The sequence below is a fragment of the Ochotona curzoniae genome, unplaced genomic scaffold, assembly GCF_017591425.1.
Source record: "Ochotona curzoniae isolate NIBS_2020 unplaced genomic scaffold, NIBS_Ocur_1.0 contig_2321, whole genome shotgun sequence".
Classification (NCBI taxonomy): Eukaryota; Metazoa; Chordata; class Mammalia; order Lagomorpha; family Ochotonidae; genus Ochotona; species Ochotona curzoniae.
In genome coordinates, this window is record NW_024465421.1 from 11,266,886 (window position 1) to 11,290,041 (window position 23,156).

Consider the following 23,156-nt stretch of genomic DNA (forward strand, 5'->3'; position numbering starts at 1 on the left):
TTCCCCTGAGATTGCAGTGAGAGCCTGGTGCCTGGGTACCTGAATCATGGCCGGGTCTGCTCCTCTCTGGCCTTGGGGATTTGCTTGCTGTGGCTGTCAGGCTTCTCCAGAGAGCCGGCGGGTGGGGCTTATGCACGGGCAGCCAGCCGCAGGGGCGTTCGTCAGGGGATTGGGCTCACTGGGTCGTGGCAGCTGAGGAGCCCCACAACCAGTCTAGTTAGAGACCCTGGGATACCCAAAATGTGCCCCCCTCACAAGCAGGGGACAGTGTGGTCTGCTGCTCAGCTCAAGGCAGAAAGTCTGAGTGCCAGCCAGGGGCGGCAGTGAGTGGCGATTACGGAGTTCAGAGGCCAGCAGCTGCTGGCCAGGGCAGGAGTTGAGTCTGCCCCAGGTGTGAGAGCGAAAGGCCAAGACACCTTCCCCTCCGTCCTCTTCAGCCGCCCAGCCCACAGGAATCTCACAGGTACATCCAAAATACTGCTTTCCCAGAGTTTTAGGTCTTCTGTAAGCCAGTTAATACCACAGAATTAAAATGAACGATCACACTTAACGCTCCCTGTGCCTCATTTCCGCACGGGGTTGTCGGGAGGGGCAAATGAGCTCAACATGTAAACACTGGCAGCGGAGCTTGGCATGGGGGAGGGGCCCGATGGAAGCAACTTGTTGTTATCGCCACTGCTCCAAGCCGCGCAGGAGGAGGGGCTCCTGGGAAATCTGACCTGTGAGACGCCGCTTGATTGGCCACGTATTCTTCTGCCTCTTTCCTCAGGGCTCTGTTGGAGCCACTGCCCTTGATTTTTGTTGGACAGTGTTTGCCCAGGAGGCTGCAGATCCCAGAGGGTGGGGTCCAGATTGTGTTCACGGCTGTTTCCCTGATACCTGGCACGGGGACTCAGCAGCCGTGTGTCCTGTTTGCTCACCATAGGGAGACCGCCTTCTGCTCCAAGGACAAACAGCATTCCAGCTCCTCAGCACCAGCCGGGACTCCTGGCCTCGGGCCCTCCACCTCCTGGTGGAAGTGGGGATCCAATCAAATCAAGAAATTGTTGGGTCTTTGGTTTTCTAATGTTCTTCAGTGTTTTATTTATTTATTTATTTATTTTTGTCATTTTAATTTGAAAGATCAGAGAGAGAGAGAGACAGAAATCTTGCTTCCGCTGTCTCACTCCCCAGATGCCTGCCACAGTCCGTGCTGGGCCCGACTGAACACGGGAGCCAGGGACTCTCTCTGGGGTCTCCCACGTAGGTGACAGGGGCCCAGTGTCCATCACCTGCTGTTTTCTAGAATGCACGTCACCAGGAAGCCAAGCCTGCATCCCACACCCTCTGATAAGGGGATGCGTGTGTCCCAGGCAGCGTCTTGACTGCCTGCCCAACGCCTGCTGCTTTCCGTAGTTTGAAATGTGGTCTTTATATAAGGTTTTGCGCGGTGTCTGCTCCTTGGTGTGACTTCGTTGCAAGATCAGAGTTGGGGGGAGCTGCGGGTGTGGTAAGGACCTCCACAAAACAGCACACACTGTCTTTTTGGATAAGATGTTTTTTTCAGGATCAAAATGAATTCTGCTCTGAATTTGTTGATTTTTCTTTAAAATAGAAAGCATCCCCACGGGCCTGCTCTCATTCTTCATGAGTCATCAGAATGAGCATGTTTGGCATTCCTTCCTGTAACAAGCGACGCTCTTTGCCATAAACAGCCATCTCCCAGCAATAGCTTTTGGGGGAAGCGACTCGTGATGTCCGGATCCCCTAAGCTGATGCTTCGTCCTGATGACTCTGTATTCTGTTTTAGAAATTGTATTTAGAAACAAAACAAAACAGAATCCACCCCAATAAGGTAAAATTTGAAAACTTGAAATCTCAAGTTCAATGTTAGTACATTGGTTTTTGAGCCTTCTCTCTGAGGGTGCCAGGCGCTGGACGGACTTCTGGGTGTCCCCTGGGCTTTGCTTGTGGACAGCTGAGTCTGGACCTGGAACATACACTTGCCATTTTGCTTAGTGGCTTGTGCACTGAACACCACCACTCAGTCTGACAGAAGGTTCTAGTCAAGACTAGTCAAGACTCTCTGCCTTTTACATACGGCAGTCCCGCAGCAATGAGATGCTCCGTGTGAGGGAGGGAGGTCAGTGGTTCTCAACCAGGGGCCGTTGGGCCGGCTCGGAGATATTTGACAATATCTAAAGACCTGTTTGGTGGTCACAACTTAGAATGTGGAGCTCTACTGGTATCTAGTGGGTAGAGACTAGAGATGTAGTGAAATATACCTCAGTGTGGTTGTTTCCACCCAGGAGCAAAGAGGTTAGACTGCAGGATCCTGTCCCTACCTGCAGGCAAGCATCATGGGAGATAGAGCCCGGCTTTTCTCCTGTAAAGCTGACCGATGTTCTCTGCCTTGTCAGATCGAGCGGCGCCTGGACACGGTGCGGTCAATGTGCCACCATTCCCATAAGCGCCTGATGGCGTGCTTCCAGGGCCAGCATGGCACGGACGCCGAGAGGAGACACGTGAGTATACAATGACTCGAGGCTCCATTCCTGTGTCTCTCAGGGGTTTTTCACCCTTAATTGGTTGCTTTTTATTCCCCGCAAGCAGCATGAGCAGGTTTTGTCTTTGGATTGTTCTCGTCTGTGACCGTCCACACCCGTGACACCTTCTGACCAGGACGTCACTGGGCCGCAAGCCCTCCTTACACGGCATTTTCTGCAGGTGCCTTTGAGGGTTGAGGCAGCCACTTGATACTGATGAGAGTGGACATGTTGCTTAGGAATACTGTCATGGCAGAAACCTGAAAGCTATCTCAAACCCCACAGAAAGTACTAGCAATTCCTTGGCCTGCCGACAGGAAGATTCTGTGATTGGGAGGGCCCTAAGGTTTGGTCTGGCTTATCAGTGAGGTCCCAGAGTCCTGTTTCTTGTGCCTCTCTCTGCTCCGCACTCCCCAGTGTCTGTCGCTGTGGAGGCACCCCGCAGGCTCCTAGCACCTCCTGTGGGCCCCTGCTTCTAGTGTGTCCAGAAGGAGTTGGGAACATCTCTTGTAGTGATTTTTCTAGTAGAGTGAGGAAGCTTCCTTTTTCTAAGCCCTCAGCAGATTGCAGTCCTTTTCTGTCCTCAGGATGCTCATCCCTGAACATCCTCATTAACCCTTGGTAGATCCTGAAGAAACATGAAGGGTGTTGGTAGAGACAGAAGGAAGGACAGATGCCAGGAGAGGAATCCAGTGTCTACCCCAGGGAAGTAAGCTCAGGGGTAATGCATATTATGAAAAACTATGTATGGATTTCTACAGTTGCCTGTGCCAAAACAAACTTACCCTTCAATTCCATTTTTTCCATCAATTTTTTGAGATATTTTCATATTTTGGTCTTGGAGTTTCAGTACCCTGACCCCAAAACCACAAACAGTCCTATTTCCTGATATACAAACGAGGGAATCTTGCCCACGACGATGCACACAACCCTGAGTTCCCTTCCCCCACAGGGAGGGGCTTTGGGCCTTCCAGTGGTGACAGCTTTTCTATCTCCAGGGATGAATTTTCAAAGCTCTAAAGTATCAATTGGTAAAATGCCTGATAACCGGGCACGGAGAAAAGAATCTAGACCTCACTGGGCCCATAATGTAAAGGCTGTGGCACTAACACAGGGCTGGCTGAGGCAGGCACCTGCCTCTCTCTCTCCAGTTCTGTGTGTAGGGGGGGCAGGCACCCTGTAGGGTTACCACCCTACTGATTGCTGTGACTTTCTCCATAGTACGTGACTGCTGTGGTCTCGCAGCTGCACTCTCTTCCCAGATGCAAAGTGTGGACGCCCTCAAAGCCCTGTCTTTGGCACTTGTGTTTGAAGGGTGATGGGGACGGGGCAGTTGGGGAAGGGAAATAAAAAGGAAAAGAAGCTATTAGGCTTCAAAACTGAGCCAAGCACCTGGGCCTCTGCTGACCACCTGCCACTAAATTCCCCCTTTCTACCTCACACACAATCTCCAGGAAGCCTTCCCCACTGTTTCCCTCCACCTCAGTCCCACTCCTGGTCTGCTGTGTGTGGCACTCTGGGCCTATCTTATGTACCATGATACTTTATAATTATCCACTTGCAGGACATGCATTTGGCATAGTGATCAAGGTGCTGCTTGGAATGACTCGGGCTCCTGCCACCCGTGTGGGAGACCAAGATGGAATCTCAGGCTCCTGGCTTCAGCCTCGCTCAGGCGTGGCTACCATTCGGGGAGTGAGCCAGCAGATATAAGATAACACTCTGTCTCACCCTTTCTCTCTCTAACTGCCTTTCAAACAAATGAACTCAATATTGGGGGCAGGGATGGGGAGATTCCATTTGACATACCTGGGTTTGAGTCCCAGTTCTGCTTCTGATTCCAGCCTTATGCTAATGAAACATCCTGTGTGTGTGTGTGTGTGTGTGTGTGTCTGTCTGTCTGTGGTAGGAGGGGAACAACCTGTGGTTGATGATTCAAGCATGGTTGGGTTCCAGCACCCATGTAGGAGACCCAGATTGAGTTCTGGGTTTCTGGTATTGGCCTGGGCCAGTGTTGACTGTTGCAGCCATTTGAGAAATGAACCAGAAGATGTAAGATATTGCGTTTTCTTTCTGCCTTTTAAATAAATTTAAAACTTCTTAAAATTGAATTCCTATTAGAAAAAAAAATCTATGCATGTGTATCTTCCCCTAACAGGCCATAAATACATTGTATCTATTTTATATCTCTAGCCTTATTACACAGGTTTTTGATAAATGTTTGTTTTTCAAGCATAAATGGCACATTCCAGCTGTTTCAGAGCTGACAGCAGGAACCCACAGGACAGAGCAGGTGTGAAGGACAGCCACTGGTCTTCAGTATGAATGAGAGGAAGTAGGAGACAGGCTGATAAGACAACGTGGCATCAGGTTACAAAGGGCTTACGTCCCGCTGGAGAGCTTGGACTTCATTCCAGGCAGTGGGAAACAAGCAGTGTCTCTCACAGAGGCTCCCCTAGCATGGGACACATCCGTCTCTGGGAACTGCTCCACTATGCGATGTTTACCATCTGGGTCCTTACCGTGAGAATGCTGGGAGTCTGCCCCATTCCTTATGGTGACTCATGTTCCCTGCCTACTTCCAGACATCTCGGGGTGGGGGTGGAGGGAATGGCAGTTAGAGCACCTTACCATTGAGAGAAGTTTATTTTTTTTAGGCAGGAAGATAGTAAAATTGATTGGTATTTCAGAAAGTGGATTCTGGTGGTTGGGTTGAAGACAGACTGGAACGAGGGGAAATGAAGAGGCAGGAAGCATAGTGAGCAGGCGAGGACACCAGGCCAGGTAACAGGAAGTCGGGACTTGGGTTCAGGTGCAGGTGGTGAACATGTGGTGGAGGACATTCCAGAGAATCACAGAATGTGCTCATGAGACAGCCATGCCAGGGTGGAGGAGAAAGTGAAGGGGATAGAGAACAACCCCACAGTTTCTAGCTTGCAGTGTAGGAGAGATGGAATTTGAGAGAGTCGACACAGGAGGAAGAACCGGTCGCACATGTTGAAGTGGCATGGAAGTCAGTGGCACCGGCACATTTGTTAGAGAAGGTGGCCCAGAGGACAGGGCTCTGAGGACGGAGAGAAGCATGCAAGGAGACATTTGAAGAGGGCCAGCAGAAGAGCTGTCACAGCGGGAGAATGAGAGGCAGCAGCGGGCCAGGGCCAGTGCATGGGTCTGGACCCAGCAGCAGCAGGCATTCCTGGAATCATAGGCGTATGCAGACTTCCAGCAGAACCCTAACTCTTGTGCAAAGAGGAAAAATCCTGTTGTCAAGGTGCCTCAGAAACGTCCATGGGAGACACAAACACAGGTTACTTGTACCGGCTTTTCCTTCTGGGTTGTTTGATGACAGAGCCAAATCCCAGCTTCCCTATGTGCCAATGAAACTGCCACCCTATGTGGCGTGGGCTCTAAGGGTTATTAGCTCACGCTCATTAACTAGGAACCTGTTAAAGCAAGGACAGAGTTGCGTAATGACTGAGAGCTGCTGTACTCTGCTGGTGGCCCCCGGGGACCTGAAAAACAGAGGCTTAGCTTGCTAGCCACAACACTAGCCCCATCTATGAACTTATTTACTTATTTATTTTTATATTTATTTCACTTGAAAATCAGAGTTATGGACAGACAGGGACAGACAGAAATCTTCCTTCCACTGACTCAGCCCCAAATGACTGCCACGGACAGAGCTAGGCCTGTCTAAAGCTAGGAGTCAGTAGATTCTTCCTTGTCTCCCATGTGGGCACAGGGGCTTAAACCTGTGAGGTATCCTCTGCTTTACTAGGCCGTCAGCAGGAAGCTGGGTCAGAAGTAGAGCAGCCTGGTCTGGAACCGGCACCTAGATATGTCACGGTGTTGGTCCTCCAGCCATGAACTTTCTAAAGTACCTTTGTACAGACTGGAATCTTCTATGGCCCTTGCTAAAATAGACTCCTGTGTTCCCCTTTGACTCACAGGGTTGCAGAATTGCACAAAGTGTAATTCTCTGGGTTATTGTCTTGATCTGATATTTCACTTCCTGTAGAAGGCAGCATAACTTGAAGATTTGAATTACTCTGTTCTCGTGTTCCTCGACTAGAAGTGTAGCATCCAGGAATGGTCTCCTTTTGGGTCAAAGTAGCTCCTTATTTGTTTATTTCAACTTGTGGGAGGGGAGGTGGGTAAGTATATTTGTTCGTTATTTTCAAAGTTCAGTGTGCTTATTTGACTCAGGTTCTGTGTATATCTTTTCAAAATTCAGAGAATAGTTCATAGAGCATGAAGTGCAGTCTTAGCCTGCCCTGTTCCCCAGACACTCAGCTCCCCTAACTCCAGAGTTACTGGAGTGAGCAGTTCCTTACGTAGGTGCTCACAGCACACAAGCTGGTGTGTGTGTAAGTGAACCTTTGGGAGAGAAGTGTCAGCATCGCCTGTGTTTTTGCCACAAGACATCTTTCTGTTGGGAAGGCCTGATTATATGGAGGGTCGCAGAATCAGAAATCTCTTTTCACCATCAGATTCTGCTGTGAGGGCAATCCACTCCCTCCCTTCAGACCTCTGCTGCTCGTACCGAGAGCTAAGCCATCAGCCATTGGCAGTAGACTAGGACTCATCCTTGGACACTGAGGTCCAGCTCTCCTGCTCTGGCTGGGATACATGGCCAGGTCATTTCCTTGGCTTCAGGTTCCTTGACTGTATGATGAGAACACACAATCAGGTGATTCCAAAGTCATTGCTAGCTGTAAAACCCAAGATAGGACAAGAGTGGCTTCAAGCTTAAGAACATTACAAAGTACATTTTTGAGAAATATGTAGCTAAGTGTTATAAAATACTTAATGCTACCGTTTAGGATGATAGACAAGTTAGAAGACAATTTAAGACTGACCCCTCTCCCAAAAGGTTCTGAATTTGAGGACTGTGTTGCATTTATTTGTCTTGGTAATCTCTTAGCAAGCAGGGTGTCTCCCTCATATTTCCAGGGCGTAATACAGATTGAACATGCTTAACCTGAAAAAGCAAACTACTCCAGAATTTTTTGAGTGACCAGGTGACACTCAAAGCAGGTCTGGGTTTTGGAACATCTCCCCACTAATGCTTGAACCCTGACAGGCTGTTTCTTAGCTTTGCAATGTACCCCGAGGCAGCAGTGAGAGTGATCAGGCTGGGTACCTGATAATGAAAAACAGAATTGTCTTCTGCCTTCCAGAAAAAGCTCCCTCTGACAGCTCTTGCTCAGAATATGCAAGAAGCATCAACTCAGCTGGAAGACTCTCTCCTGGGGTGAGTCGGCTACTTTGAGAGCACCAAATGCCCTGTGTGTTAGTGGGAGTGGATGGGTCCTGGGTGGTGGACGTGGATGTCACCCGTGGGACCAGATGGGACTGTAGGTGCAGTGACGTGGCTCATCCACCAGACCCCATGAGAGAAAGTAGAGCTGAGGCCGCTCAGTTACCGTAGAGAGGGCCGCTAACAAAAGTGACTGCTGGGCTTGACTGACTCCTCTGAGCTTGGGTATGGGCTGTTCCTGTTAACCAACGGTTGATACAGATGTATAAACTACCTATCCCTTTTAGTCCTTGAGCCACTGCCTTCAAAAATGGTCACCAAACTCTCCATGATGGTCAATGGAAAGAGTAGGATTTCTTTTATATTTAGGTTGTCGACATAGGGAGGAGTTTTCATCAGCAAAGCTGATGTCCTGCAGTAGGCCGGCTGTCTTTCCAGAATGTGGGCCCGTTGACTATCATTACGCCTCCCGTGCTGCTGCCACTCATCACCCTCCCATTGTCTTCTCTGTATTTGAGGGGACTGGCCCTGGGTACGGGCAGGGGAGGCTGTGCCACAGGCTGACATCTTGTCACTCCCCACACCCCCATCCTGCCACCCCAGGCCTGGGTGTGTTTCTGTGTTTGTACCTCCCCACATGATGATGTCATCATCGCCACAGCAGCAGGAGGGTGTGTGCTGGCCCCAGGTAACAGCTCATACAGTTCATGAGTCCTCAGAATAGCCCAGAGAGCAGGTAATAACAAGGATGCTATGGTACAGATGAGGAAATAGACAAACAGGGAGGGTAAGGAAACTGCCTCAAACCAGACAGCTAAGAAATAGCAAAGCTATATTTGAACAGCTTGGCACCTCTGAGAGAACGCTGTTAACCACAGCACCACACCCCCTCATATCATGATTCTAGTGTCAGGAAAACCTCACAGAGAGCCGGGGACAGGACGAGAAGGAAAGAGAGTGCTCTTGGTGTGGCATCAGCTGTATGTTCACAGGAAGACAATGTGAAAACAGTGTAACACATCCTTCACCTGGGCAGTAGAAAGCCCCACTTGCTTTGTTTCATTCTATGGGAGGCGCTCACTAAGGAGCCTGCAGCACCGTGCAGTGACCTTCCCATGCGGTTTAAGAGGTTTGAGGTATTTTGAGAAGCACTTGGTTTCCAACCGACTTATTGTGATGCCGTGGTTCACACACATCCCCCACCTGCACATACAGGCCAAGTACATTACCATAACCACATGGGTGCAGGGGCCCATGGACTTGGGCCGTCCTCTGCTGTTTTCCCAGCACGTTAGCAGGGAGCTGGATGGAAGGTGGAGCAGTCAGGACTTAAACTAGTGCCTGTATGGGATGTTGGCTCTTCAGCAGCAGCCCTAGTCATTCTCATTTTAAAGCGCTAGTCAGAGGATTCGGGTTCCAGGCAGTGCCCTGAGCCTTTTCTGTTTTGAAGACTTTACTGGGTTGTGCTGTAGCGTGTTCCCAGCTGTAGCCAGCAGAACGGTGGCCACATGATAACCCCCATGCCGGACTGATGAGCCTGTTGTTGGGTCTTGTTCTTAAAGGAAGATGCTGGAGACATGCGGGGATGCTGCGAATCAGCTGGCCCTGGAGCTCTCGCAGCACGAAGTCTTTATTGAAAAGGAGATTGTGGACCCTCTGTATGGCATAGCAGAGGTGGGTGCTGGGCCCTGTGGCACAGGGGGCTGAGGTTGGTGTGGGTTGGTCACTGAGAATTTAACAGTGACCACTGACTTTAGCATGTCCACCTTTGCGACCATAAGGGCATTGGTTGTGGGTTGGGGAATTACAAAATCCTATGCTGGAGAGAATACAGACTTATGCTAAATAGCCCCAAGCACATCCTGTTCGCTGTGTTGCTCCTTCCAGGTGGAGATCCCCAACATCCAGAAGCAGAGGAAGCAACTCGCTAAGTTGGTGTTAGACTGGGATTCAGTCAGAGCCAGGTAAGGTCAAGCTGTGAAAACAGCCCATGGTGCAGTGTAAGTATGCCATAGCTCCAGCATCCATCACCGTCTCCACTGCAAGTACACAGAAAGGACCAAGTCCCAACCCCCTGCACTTGACCCACAGCCTGGGTCACGGCCTGGTTATACCTCCTTTAGACCTCTTTCTCCCAAAGTGGGCAGCGGGGATGTTGTTAGAACATTCTGTTCTTAGTGAGCCAGCAGCAAAAGGAAACAGAAAAAAACAAAAACAAAAACAAAAACCAAAACAACAGAACAACTAAGGAAACCTACTAAGAGTATTCAACAGGGGACAGTGCTAAGAGTCTGGCTGTAGGAATGGTGGGAGGTTAGAAGAGGCAGATCTGCAGTCCTAACAGCCCTGAGGGTCCTGCTGTGCCGTAAGCCCCAGTACTTAGACCTGACCTTCACGATCAAGAAGCTTGCACATGCCAGGGAAGGGCTTGCGTCAGCCGTGGGAGCCAGCCCAGAGGGAGGCCGAGTTACAGATGTGTCGGCCAGCAGTCCTTAGGAATCCCTGGCGAGCTGCCAGCTCAGCTCTGGCCTCGGAGTTTTTATCAGCAGTGGACAAGCCTTTCCGCTCAGGCGGGTGAGAGTTGCAAACAGGGACACAGCCACCACGGCAAACTGTTCTGTCACAGGGGCTGGCAGGCTTCATGCAAGGGGCCAGCTAGTCAGCCCGGATGGCTCTGCTGCTGCATAGATGGAGAAGGGTGGCCGTGGTCCAGGGAAACGTGATTCACAAGAGTGGGCAACCCTGCTTACTCCTCTGGGTTGATCCGAAGTGATAGTCTCTGCCTAAGACACACCTTTTCATAGATGGAGCTATCCTGTGTCAGGTTTTTTCTTTTTAAGATTCATTTAATTCTATCTGAAAAGCAGAGTTACAAAAACAGGAGAGACGGAGAGAGAGAGAGAGGTCTTCCAAATATTGCTTAACTTCTCAAATGGCCACAGTGGCCAGAGGTGGACCTGTCCAAAGCCAGGAGTGATCTTTGGGGGTCTCCCACCTGGCGCAGGGCTCCAAGGATCTAGATTTTCCTCTGCTGCTTTCCTAGGCCATTAGCTTACAGGTAAATAGGAATTGGAGCAGCTACGTTAGAACCAGCACCAATATGGGGTGCTGGTACCCCAGGTGGAGGCTTAGCTGGATACACCACAACACCAGCCATGTCAGGCTTTGATCACAGAGTTAGGAAGTAGCTGTAACAGGGCTGCATTTGCTTGTTTCTAAGATGCCAGTGAGTGTTAAATGCATCCTGCTAAACTAATACCAGCTTATTGGAGGGGCAAGGACAGCAGTCCATTAAATGTTCCCAGCAGAGGCACGTATCTGGTACATATTTGCTGCTTAGGTCACCTGCATTTGATTTCAGAAAGCTTGGTTTGGTTCCTGGCTCTTCGCAGGTGGCACAGGAGTCATGAGGAGCCCTCAAGAGCAGGAGCTGGGAGCCAGATCCCCAGGGAACATTCCTGATTGAAGCAGGAGAGAAATCAGGGGTGTTGCCTAGCAAGGATTCCGAGGTGGTGTGCTCAGGAAAGGAGTTCCATGCTTGCTTTGCAGGAGCAAGTTTGTGTGAGACAAGCTGTGGTCATTGGCACTCAAGCAGACAGCAGCCTGCCATGGCCGGCAGCTGGTCTCTCTTCATGCCTGCTTGCCTACTTTTAGGATACACCTGAGGTGACATTTGGTGTACTGATGCCCACTGCAGGGAGAACTGGTTTGCAGGGTAGTCTCTGTTTAGGCTCCATCATGTTGTGTCTGTACAGTGGCTTCTCAGATCCTGGTTGTTGTTTGGTTTTGCAGGTGGAACCAAGCCCACAAATCTTCAGCAACCAACTTTCAGGGACTTCCATCAAAGATAGACACTCTCAAGGAGGAAATGGATGAAGCTGGAAATAAAGTAGAGCAGTGCAAGGTATGAGAATTCCCTCGTAAGTGTGAACCAGCATTGATCTTTGGTTTTTCACAAATGATGGGTTAAAGGTCAAGTCCTGGAAATTATTTAACATTCTATAAAATTCTGTTTGGAATAACCATACTATCAGAGATGGCTTTTCTTTGTTTTCTGCAGGTACTCTATTTTATAGTGAGAATAAAACATTATTTTAAATATTCAAGTAGTTTTTTTTTTTAAAGATTTATTTATTTTTATTGGAAAGGCCAATTTACAGAGAAAAGGAGAGAAAGTTTCCATCTGCTGGTTTATTGTCCAAATAGTTGCAGTGGTTGGAACCGAGTGTGTCTGAAGCCAAGAGCCAGGCGCCTCTCCTGAGGCTCCCATGTGGGTGCAGGGTCCCAAGGCTTTGGGCCATCCTCTGCTACTTTCCCAGGCTGGAAGTGGAGCAGGTGGGACATGAACCGGCACCCATATGGGATATAGTGCTTGTAGGCAGGGGATTAGCCAGTTGGCCTATTGTGTCATCCCCTGAGTAGGATTTAAAAAAAAAAAAAAAAAAAAAACTTGATTAAAATGTTTAACCTTTTTAAAATTTAAAAAAAGATAGCTTTTAACAAAGGAGAGAGAGGGTACAGTTTTTTGGTGCAGTGGTTAGGATGTTGCTTAGATATCCATATCGCATTTTGGAGTGCTTGGATTTGAGTCCATGCTACGAGCAAGTAGCCGGATGGTAACTGCAGCAGGTGGGACATGAACCGACACCCATATGGGATGCTGATGTTAACCAGCCAGTGTTTAGTGATCAAGAAGCAACAGTGTGACCCATGTACGTGATGGTCTCAAGGATGTGTTAGAGCACAGTCTGTGGCCTTGGGTCACTGCCCAGTCACGGACCCTCACCCACAGGCCTCGATCTTGCTCTGGGACTTTCACCTACTCACAGACTGTTGTCAGTAGAGATTGACCTTGGTCTCCAGCACCAGCAATCTGTGAACTCAATATTCTGGAAACTGCTGTCTGCCCTGCTCTTCTCTGTCGAATCACACGGTTGGTTCTTAAATTTGCCCGCAGCAAACAGTGAAACAGAGTCTTCTACCCTTGTTCTTCTAATTTCCATTTCTCCAAATAGGTAACTACTGTCACTAAGTTTTTTTTTTTTCTTCCAGTTATATTTTTGTACACATTTGGTAATGGCCAAATATAACATTTTCCTTTTCTATATCATTTGTAAAAAATTTTGAGAGGTAGAAACACATACATACACACACACACACACACACACAGCTTCCACCAACTTCTCAGATGCCTGCAACTCTCAGGGCTGGGCCAGATCTGAAGCCAGGAGTTAGAAATTCAATCCAGATCTCCCATGTGGGTCCAGAACCCCTACTTACCTGAGCTGGCGTCACTGCCTCCCAGAGTCTCCCCCAGCAGGAGGCTGGAGTCCGTAGTTGGAGCTGAGTGTGGAATCTTAGACACTGGCATCCTAGCTGGTGACTTTAACTGCTAAGCCAAACATCATGCCCAAAGGTAATGCTGTGGTAATATTCAGTGTGTCTCAGAGACTTTCCGTGTTAATCCTGCAGCTCCTGTTCTCTCTCTGTCAGCTGGTAGACGTGTAATCTGCCTGTTGCCCCTGCTTGCTGGTCCCAGAGCACTCTGATTATCATTTATGCTGTAGCCTTCTGTTGCCCCTGTCTTCAGTGAAGTGTCTTGTCTTCACTTCCCTAGGATCAGCTTGCAGCGGACATGTACAACTTCATGGCCAAAGAGGGGGAGTACGGCAAATTCTTTGTTACGGTAGGTACCTTCCCTTGGTAAAATGTAAAATTGAGTCATATTAGCTCTATTTTTTTTTTGCAAAAAAAAATATGTATATATCTATATATATAGTCATTTTTAGTTTGCTCAACCATTGTGTGTGTGTCCATCCAATGCTAACGTTACTTTTGTTTTTGAATGTGGGTCTGTTCTCAGTTATTAGAAGCCCAAGCAGATTACCATAGAAAAGCATTAGCAGTCTTAGAAAAGGCCCTTCCCGAAATGCGAGCCCATCAAGGTAATGTAACCTGCGCGCTGGCTGATGCCTCCTTGTCGCCTCTGCCCTCTCTCTGCCTCTGCTCTTCTTCCCCTGACTCCTTTGCATGCGTTTCCTTTGGATACAAGTCTCTGCCTAGGAGGACTCTGTTCCCCAGCATAATTTCATCCTATCTTGCTGCATTCTCTAATTTCTTCTAAACCCAAAATTAACATACTAATGGAATATTTGCCATTCTTCCAAGTCCTTCGGATACAGAGAAAGCCGGCCCCTTGGGGAGTGTCTGTCTTTCCTCTCTTCTATGGACTGAAATCTGGAGTCCCTTGTGACCCTTTGGCACATCAGCTATTTGTTCCTCAGGGCTCTGGTCCTCCGACCTGAAGAGGATCTGTTCTAGGGAAGATATTGTGGGCTTTCTCATGGGGAGTGTTGTAAGCCAGTCAGTCCTTGCTGACACATCACTAGTCACTTAATAACTGTGACTGACAAAATTGTAACCACTTGTTTGTCTTCACTCGGGGCTCTTGTCCTTATCAGCGTTGATGTTTTGCCCACTGAATTGCAGATTTTACTCACAAGTTGTGAGTGGAGTGGACTTTCCATTGATGTCTGGTTTTAGGTTAGATATGTAAAGCGTAGGTTTTGTTTTAGTTTTGTTTTGTTTTTCTTTTTTCTTTTCTTTTTCCCTTCAGCTTTTGATTCTGCTTCTTTCTGATATATTAACAGAGCATTCACCAGCAGAGATAAGCAAAGCTGTTGAGGTAGAATTCGCTGTGTTATCTTTAGAGCTGTTCCCACTTGACTTGACCAGTAGACCTGTGTTTGCAGTTTAGCTTCCACCTGCAGGACCATGTGACCTTGAGCTGGGAGGGGATCGGGCCAAGGGCTCAGAGTGATGAGTGTGTGATTGGGAAAGAAAGTGCACAGGTGGATAGAGAGATGCACACGTGACACCCTTCAGAAAGCCAATTGTGCCTCCAGTATCACGAGATCCTAACAGCTTCTGGCTTTGTTCCTGAACATTTTTTAGAGTTATGAAATTAGAAAATTCTCTAGCTTGATTGATCACATAGCCACATCTTCTGCAGTTGAACATGCAATGTCTGATTTCCTCAGCGAATCACCACAGGACCAGTAACTCTTATTACTTACATGAGGCAGATTCCCAGTTCATAGGCAATGGTGTTGAGTCATGAGACAGAAGAATGAAACTCCTGGGGCATTGGCACATTGACTCAACTGGCTAATTCTCCACCTGTAAGCTTCAGCAACCCTTATGGGCACCAGTTCATGTCCTAGCTGCTCCACTTCCCATCAGTTCTCTGTTTGTGGCCTGGGAAAGCAGCAAAGGAATGCCCAAAGCCTTGGGACCCTGCACCCACATGGGAACCCTGGAAGAAGCTCCTGGCTCCTGGCTTTTGGCTTTGGCCTGGCCATTGCAGCTGGACTTTAACCATCTGTGGTCAGTTGGGGAGTGAAGCAGCAGATGGAAGACATTTCTCTCCATGTCTCCTTCTGTCTGTAAACCTGCCTTTCCAATAAAAATAAATCTAATATAATAATAATAAAGAATGAAACTGCTGGCCGACGTTCAGCCTTCCAAGAGACAGGTACCAAGAGCACGTGTGATGAGCTGAGAACAGCTGGGCCCTGCATGGGACAAAGTAGCAGACATCATCCTTGTAGACACTCAGAATCTGATTTGGAAGAATTTGTCCAATAAACACAAAAAAAGAGAAGATTGGATTTCTTCTTCTTTCTACTTTTCGTTTATTTGAAAAAGCAAAATGTCAGAGACAAGGGGAGTGACAGAAGATCTTCCATCTGCTGATCCGTTCCTCAGGTGGTCACATCAGTCAGAACTGGCTGAAGCCACGAGCTCCATCTGGGTCTCCACTGTGAGGGCTGGTGGCCCAAGCCCCCACTGAGACAGCCCCCACTGCTTCCTCAAGCACGTTAGCAAGCACGTTAGCAGGGAGGGGAGCTGAACTGAAAGCAGAGCAGTGGGACTCAGAGCAGAACTCTGATGCTTGCAACATCACAGGTGCCAGTTTAACTCACTGCACCAGAAAACAGGTGCCAAGATCGGATTTCTTAACTTTTGTGTGTGTGTGAAAAATCCCCAACCTATTTCCCCACCCCACTGAAACTGTTCTCCCTAGAGATAGAAATATGTTGGAAAGTTGTGAGGGGCGGGGAAGACTGTGGGTGCAGCAAGGAAAATGTGGAGTGTCAGCAGTGGGGGAACCGTGACCCTTTCTCTTGCTAAGGTTACTTCCTTCACCAAGAATCTTGGTCACACATCCTTTTCTTTTGTCCTCTTGGCTTTCGGAAAGATTTGAGCGTGGCCCTCCTGTAGGGGGGAAGCAAAACTGTGCCGACTGCACTGGCCCTGTGCCCCAGGGGCCTTGCTGTCACATTCTGACTTGTGGGTGGTCATTTCAGTCCCCCTTAATCTTGCTCACTCACCTTCACTTTTCTGGTGGGCTCTTTGGGGGACCCCTTCCCTCCTGCTAGCTCTCACCCCCGAGCTCTTTGTAGACTGCTTTCTTCCCCAATCACTCTGCTTACCCGAGCATAGCACATTGAATCCGAAAGGTCAGCAGCGGCCTGCCAGGGCCTGGCATTTGAAACGCACTGGGCCAGTCTCTTCCTTGTTAGGTGTTTCCTTCCTTTCATTTGCCCCCTTTCTGTATTGGGGGTTTTTATCTCTCCCTTTTGGTCCCCAGCCTGGCAGGCAGCCTTTCCTGAGCCTTTCTTGGCCTTGCTCCTATTTTCTTGGTCTTTCTCACTGCATCCCCTGCCTGCTCCCTCCTTGCGCATCGGCACCCCTGGGTGACGGGCACTTACAAAGCTCAAAGCTCTGAGAAGACACCTTGTCCCTCCCTGCCTCCTGCTTCCTTCCGGATTCAAGCTTGCATTCTTTTAATTTTTTTAACAATTTATTTGATTTACTTGAAAATCAGATTTACAGAACTCAAGAGAGAGAGAGAGGTCTTTCATCTGCTGGTTCACTCCCCAAGTGGCTGCAATGGCCAGGGCTAGGTCAAGCCAACTTTAAGAGCTAGGAGCTTCTTCCTGGTATCTCACATGGATGCAGGGGCCCGAGCATTTGGACCATCTTCCACTGGTTTCCCAGTTGTATTAATTGGGAGCTGGATCGAAAGTGGAACAGCCAAGACTTGAACTGGCACCTGTATGGGGATTCTGGCATTAGCAGCTCAACCTACTCTACCACAGAGCCTGCCCCAAATCCAGTTTTCTTCAAACAGTTGAGGTTTGAAACCTTGGAGCCTTCTCCATCCTCTCCTGTCCCTGGACTCTGCTCTGCCTTCCTGTCCCTCCTGTCCCTGTTTGGCAATGTCTTGGCCTGTGAGGTACAGTGTGCCCTCCTATCCCCACAGTGACGGGGTCTTTCCTCACCTGCTGCCCTCCACAAGATGTGCTGGCCTGGTTTCTTTCTCTCCTGTTCCTCGTGGGAGACCGTCTCCAAATTCATTGTTTTCGAGAAGGCTTCTCTGACCACTGAGGCCAGCAGTCACCACCCTGTCTTCATGGTCTATACCAGAAGTTGCAAACGACCCTATTTTGTTAAGTGAGTCCTTAAAAGACAAAAATATTAGTGGCCATAATTTTAAAATCTGAATCCAGATATCTGACTTCTTTTGAAAGTTCAGATTTGGAGACACAGAAAGTGTGTGTCCGTGTGACAGCCAAGCACACCGTGGCTGTGCTACCTTCCCATACGGCTTCTGCAGACACTGTGTTTGCCACCTTGTCTATCTCATTAAGTTCCATGACGTAGCAGACACGTCCTGTCTTGTTCTTCACTGTTACATGTTCACCTGTACGTCTTGTATTCCCGTCACAATTCCATTGCTCTCGCCCTGAGAGCAGGGATGGGGTGGTGTCCATGAACTTTGCGTCCCTACTGCCCTGGTAGGTCTGCTGTTGGAAAGGCCAATGCTGGACTTGAGTCTAGGTCAGTGGTTCTGATGGGCACTCTCTGCCAGAGAGTGTTGTAATACTGCCAGTATTACAACCAGGTGAGGGGGTGGGCACACTCTTTGGTGTTTCTACTAGAAAGTTCTAGCAGAGTCCAATAAGTGGTGGAGAAGACGGCAGGTGTCAGGTGAGCATTCCCCCACCCCTGTGATTCTGCTCTAGCCTTTAGGGAAAAGGTGATGTAGCTGTTATCAGCCTTAGTTTTGAGAAATCGCTGCTTTAAATAAAAGGGACAAAGTGTTCCAGTTAAGATGTAGCCTTTAAGAGAACTATCAGAATTCTGTTGAGCAAAAAAAGGATTTTCTTTAACTAAAAATTGCACTGAGCAAAAACTGGGCCAGGCCAGAGGCAGGAGGGCTTCCGACTGCTCCACGTGTGGCTAATGGCCCACTGCACCTCTCTGTCCGCTGCCTCCCTTCCCACCTGCTCTTCCCATCCATTTCCAAATTCCTCAGGCCTGTGAACTTGTGAGGTTTTATTTATTTTTTCTTCTCTCCCCTGTGGATCCTGTCCTGGGGCCTGTGTCCTGTGGAGATGTGGGGGAGGGTGGTGTGAGGCGGGTGCTCCAGGCTCAGCAGCAGTATCTCCATCAGTCCTGCCTTCTCACAGCACAGGGCTGGGAGGATGTGCGTCTCCTGCTGTTGGGCAACATTAAGTGCATCTCCCTGTGTATCTGTCACTGCCGATTTGGCCCCTCCTGCCGATCTGCATCTCAGCTCCCCCAGGCAGGCCAAACCCATTTGCTCATCTCATTTTCTAGATTCCTCTTTCCACTTTCCAGCTTTATGTTGTGTATTTTGGCTAAGCTGCCTCAAGTCATTTGTGGCATGAAGCAGGGCATATGACAGAAAAATAGACTATTACTCTGTTGCTATCAGCTCAGCTTTCAGCTTAATGTGCTTTGGCGCTGTAGCTGCTGGTTTTTTTGTTTTTGTTTTTCCCCACTCAGCAAGTTTCGGACCTGGTAGAGATGTACCATTTTGAAGCATACTTCAGGCTGCATGTCGTGGAGATGTGGCACCTGATACACAGTCACCTGGGCCATCTCCAGTCCCCTGGGCCACATGCTTGACTTGGGTTTGAAATCGTAAGAGCTCATCTCCATTTTCACATGGAAGGGACCTATGTCCTCCAGCAGAAGGTTCTCTAGCTGCTCTGCATGGTTGGGATCATTTTTATTTATTTATTTATTTCAGTGATAACAGTGTGCTCAGGTTCAGCCTCATTTTAACACAAAGCAGCCCACCCACGCAGGTCAATGTCACGCAGTGTGGGTGCAGGCCAACCATGGAAGCTTCTACCGGGCAGCTCCTGCTGGGTGCCACACAGGTGTCCTCAGGGCTTCTGTTCCACCAGTAACTGGCGCATACTTTGCACCTCAGGAAATGGTCCATGAAAACAAAGAGAGCAGGTGTTCCTTCTTCTCCCAAGCTTCAGCTTGCCAGTCTGTTGGGAAAGTCCCTTTGGGTGGCTGGGGGAGAAAAATTGCTTGGGGATGCTAGATGTTGCTTGCCAGGCGTCTTAACTGAACGCTTTGCTGCTCTAGATAAGTGGGCGGAAAAGCCGGCCTTCGGGACTCCCCTGGAGGAACACCTCAAGCGCAGCGGGCGCGAGATCGCACTGCCCATCGAAGCCTGCGTCATGCTGCTCCTGGAGACGGGCATGAAGGAGGAGGTGAGTGGCACCCCACAGTTCTGCGAGCCAAATCTGTGCTTGCCTTTGCCCAGAGTGCCCCACCCCAATCCACTCCCTGACCTCCTCCTGATTACACAGCTGCTGTGTGGGGTGCAGGTCAGAGCCTTGTGTATTTGGTTACCATGCCGGCATGTTAAATGAAGACTGAAACTTTACAGCGGTCTGCCGAGAAGGGAACCAGAATCCCCGGGACGGTGTCTGCCTTTCCTGCTCGCAGTGGTTCTGGTTGTTTCCTTTCAAACCACTTGTGGTTTGCAGCAGTGGATTTTGTCATGGACCAGGACTTCCGGGGGCTTTAGGTTCAGAAACAAGTGTCTTGGGATTTTTTGGGTTTTTTTGTTGTTGTTGTTGTTGTTGTTTTTTAAAAGACTTAAAGAGAAAATTTACAGACTTTATTTTATGGAATCTTCTCATTACTTCCCAGGAACATTCCCGTTACTCTTTCTTGTACAGGTAGGAACTCGGCACATAGGGGGTTCTGCTAAGGCAGAGCTGGAATCAAAATATGAATGTTTTCCTTTTTTAAGCTTTTTATTTATTTGAAAGGCAGAGGGGGAAGGGAGAGAGGTCTCTTCCATGCACTGGCCCACTCCTTAAATGCTGGCTCTGGCTGTAGCTGAGCCAGGCTGAGGGCCTAGAACTCGGTGTCTTCCACGTGGGTGGCAGGGACCCAGCTGCTTGACCCATCACTTGCTACTTCCCACAGCGCACCTTAGCAGGAAGCTGGAATTGGGAGCAGACTCCCACCTTGAGCCCAGGCACTGTAATATGGTGTGTAAATGTCCAAAGTGGTGTGTTAAACATTAAGCCATTTGCTTACCTGATTTAAAAAAAAAAAAGCCAAAAAAACCCCCACCTAATTCTTACAGAAAAATTTATGGTGGTCAATCTTATGAAAGTATAAACCTCTTAGAAGTTAAAAAAAAATAGATTTCATTCTGGTTTTATTTATTTTTTTTTTTTTGTTAAGGATTTATGTATTTTTACTGGAAAGGCAGATTCAACAGAGAAACAGAGAGCTCTTGCATCTGCTGATTCACTCCCCAAATGGCCGCAGTGGTCAGAGCTGAGTTAATCTGAAGCCAGGAGCCAGGACCTTTTTCCAGATCTCCCACACAGGTGCAGGATGCCAAGGCTCTGAGTCATCCTTCACTGCTTTCCCAGACCATAAGCATAGAGCTGGATGGGAATTGGGGCAGCTGGGACAGGAACCTGCACCTCTATGGTATCCCAGCGCTTGCAAGGGGATGATGAGCCAATTGAGTCATTGTACCGCCCCCAGATTTCTAGTAGACCCAGATATTTTAGTAATGAGACGCATAAAAGTTTGCGTTGATTAAAAATAAACCACTAGGGAGGCACTTGACCTAATTGCTAAAACACCTGTGACGCATTTCAGAGTGCCTGGGCTTGACAGGTGCCTCCAGCTCCTGCTAACACATGAAAGGACTGGGTTCCTGCCACCCACACAGGAGTCCCACATTGAATTCCCAGCTCCCGTCCTTGGCCTGGCCCAGTCCTGGCCAGTGTGAGCACTTACAGAGTGAGCTAGCCTGCGGGAGCTCTTTCTCTCTCCCTATCAAATAATAATAATTTTTTAAACAAGATTTGCATACTTTCTTTAAAAGGTGAGCGTCTTTGAGCCTGTCCCTCTGGGTGTGCAGTTGGTCTTCTTCATCCCTTGGTGACGGCGCTGCAAGCAGGCAGCGTCACCGCGCTCACAGACAGCAGGCACGTGGAGGCAGGGCTCCCTTCCCACACGTGCTTGGTGCTGACGGCTCTTCCTCCTCTCTAGGGCCTTTTCCGAATTGGGGCTGGAGCCTCCAAGCTGAAGAAACTGAAAGCTGCTTTAGACTGTTCCACTTCTCACCTGGATGAGTTCTATTCGGACCCCCACGCTGTAGCAGGTAATCTCCAAGGGATGCTATAAACAGAGTCCTGTCTCAGGTCGCCAATTAGCAATTCACCATTAATTATAGATCTGAAGCGGTAAAACTGACGGGGTCCCCTGAGCAAATTTCCTGATGTAATCTAACACACACAGGCACACATCTTTTGGATGTGTCATATGTCTGTCTGTTTTCCTGGTAACTAAGTCAAGGTGGAGGCAGCTTATAATGGAAATATTCTGCAGTCAGACCTGTATTTTTCTCCCTCCTTGTCCCCCCAAATCCAGGTCTACCTGGATTTAAGACCATAAGGATATGATCTTAAAGTTAGAAGCTTACTTGCCATTGGTCTGGATGTATCTTCACAAGGACCTAATTTGATTTTATGAACGTATCATTGTCCAGTCGCTCTTGCCAGTGATCTTAGATGATTGTGATTGAGATCATTTGCTTTGCAAAAAAAGTCAGAGAGAGTGTTGATGCTTTCAGGCGCTTTGAAATCCTATTTGCGGGAATTGCCAGAACCTCTGATGACTTTTAATCTGTATGAAGAATGGACGCAAGTTGCGAGGTAAGTTCAAAGTGAAAGGTAGTGAGGTCATCTCGTGCCCCGTCTCTAAACCGTTTTGTGTTGGGGGATCCCCCCAAATAACATTAAAATATTGCATTTGTTAAATAGTATGTGTCCTGATCCTTATTTATATTTAGATTGAGTGAAAATGTTGAATGGTAGTAATGCAAGCATCCCCTATGCAGTGGTTTGAATCCGAGACTGTTCTGGCTGAAGACAGAGTGGCACCTGCTTTAGTGGCCTGGCTCACCTCAGTTCCTTTTACGTTGAAGAGATCCCTGGAACTGGGAGCAAGAGTCCTAGTGACCAGGGCCAGCGTGCCTGTCGAGGAGCATGCAGGCCCAGCTGTGGAATAGCGACGTGGCAGGGACATCATTAGTGATGGCAGTTCACGTTAACCCAGCACTACGCACGTGCTAAGCATCATTCTCACCTTCATCCTTGTCACTTGGTGTAATCAACGGCAGGTGTTGTCATCCTCATTTGACAGATAAGGAAACTGAGGCTTGGAAAGGAATTAGGCAGCACTCTGCCCCTCGTGGGCAGTCGGTTCTGCCACCTTCCTTTGCTGTGTCTGCAAGTTTGCATGCTAGCACCCATGGTCCGAGAGCTCCTGGGCTGGCTGCATGCCAGATGTGGGCCTCTTCATCTGCAGCCTCTGAGCAGTCCTGAGAGCCGCCAGGGCCTCCAGGTGCCTGAGTGCCCGTGGGAGAGGAGACCCAGACTCCGTGGAGCCAGAGTCCACCTTGCACACAGTTTTCCGTGCATGTGGTCACCTGCGTGGCAGGCAGTGGTCTCGGTGGTTTTGTGTAGAAATCCCAGGGAAGTCTCAGAGTCATTCTGCAGAACCAACCTCTCCAGCCTAGCCAGGCTGGGGGAAGTCTTGACAAGGTGAGCAAACGGCTCGGAGCTGATCAGCGAGGTAGCAGCCACCCCGTTTGTTTGCAGGCTCTGTGCTGCTTCCCACCCGTGTTCCTTTGTCCAGTGGACGCATGGCTGTTTTTGTTGCCCGTCGACAAGGGTAAAGCTGACATGTAAGCTACTGAGTTGTCACACGTGCACATTTTTGTTCTCAGTGTACAGGATCAAGACAAAAAACTTCAAGATTTGTGGAGAACCTGTCAGAAGTTACCACCTCAGAATTTTGTTAACTTTAGGTATGTATGATGGCAGTCTGTAAACTAAGCCAGCAGGTGGAGTGACTCTGCAGGGAAGAAAAGACCTAATGCCAGCAGATGAGCCATCTGCCTCAAGTAAACCTGACACATTAAAAACTGTTCTGGGGAG

General features: G+C 48.8%; 1 protein-coding gene across 4 annotated transcripts in view; it reads left to right on the forward strand.

Moving 5' to 3' along the window:
* Positions 1–23,156, forward strand: part of ARHGAP17 (Rho GTPase activating protein 17) — a 79,785-nt gene that overhangs the window by 36,438 nt on the left and 20,191 nt on the right. For all 4 annotated transcript variants that reach the window (XM_040973181.1, XM_040973182.1, XM_040973183.1 and 1 more), the window contains exons 3-13: positions 2,400–2,504; positions 7,706–7,779; positions 9,348–9,459; positions 9,673–9,749; positions 11,578–11,689; positions 13,403–13,471; positions 13,649–13,730; positions 19,261–19,388; positions 21,205–21,316; positions 21,788–21,869; positions 22,946–23,026. In XM_040973181.1, the coding sequence (XP_040829115.1) occupies positions 2,400–2,504; positions 7,706–7,779; positions 9,348–9,459; positions 9,673–9,749; positions 11,578–11,689; positions 13,403–13,471; positions 13,649–13,730; positions 19,261–19,388; positions 21,205–21,316; positions 21,788–21,869; positions 22,946–23,026 (1,034 nt within the window). The remainder of the gene's footprint in view (positions 1–2,399; positions 2,505–7,705; positions 7,780–9,347; positions 9,460–9,672; positions 9,750–11,577; positions 11,690–13,402; positions 13,472–13,648; positions 13,731–19,260; positions 19,389–21,204; positions 21,317–21,787; positions 21,870–22,945; positions 23,027–23,156) is intronic.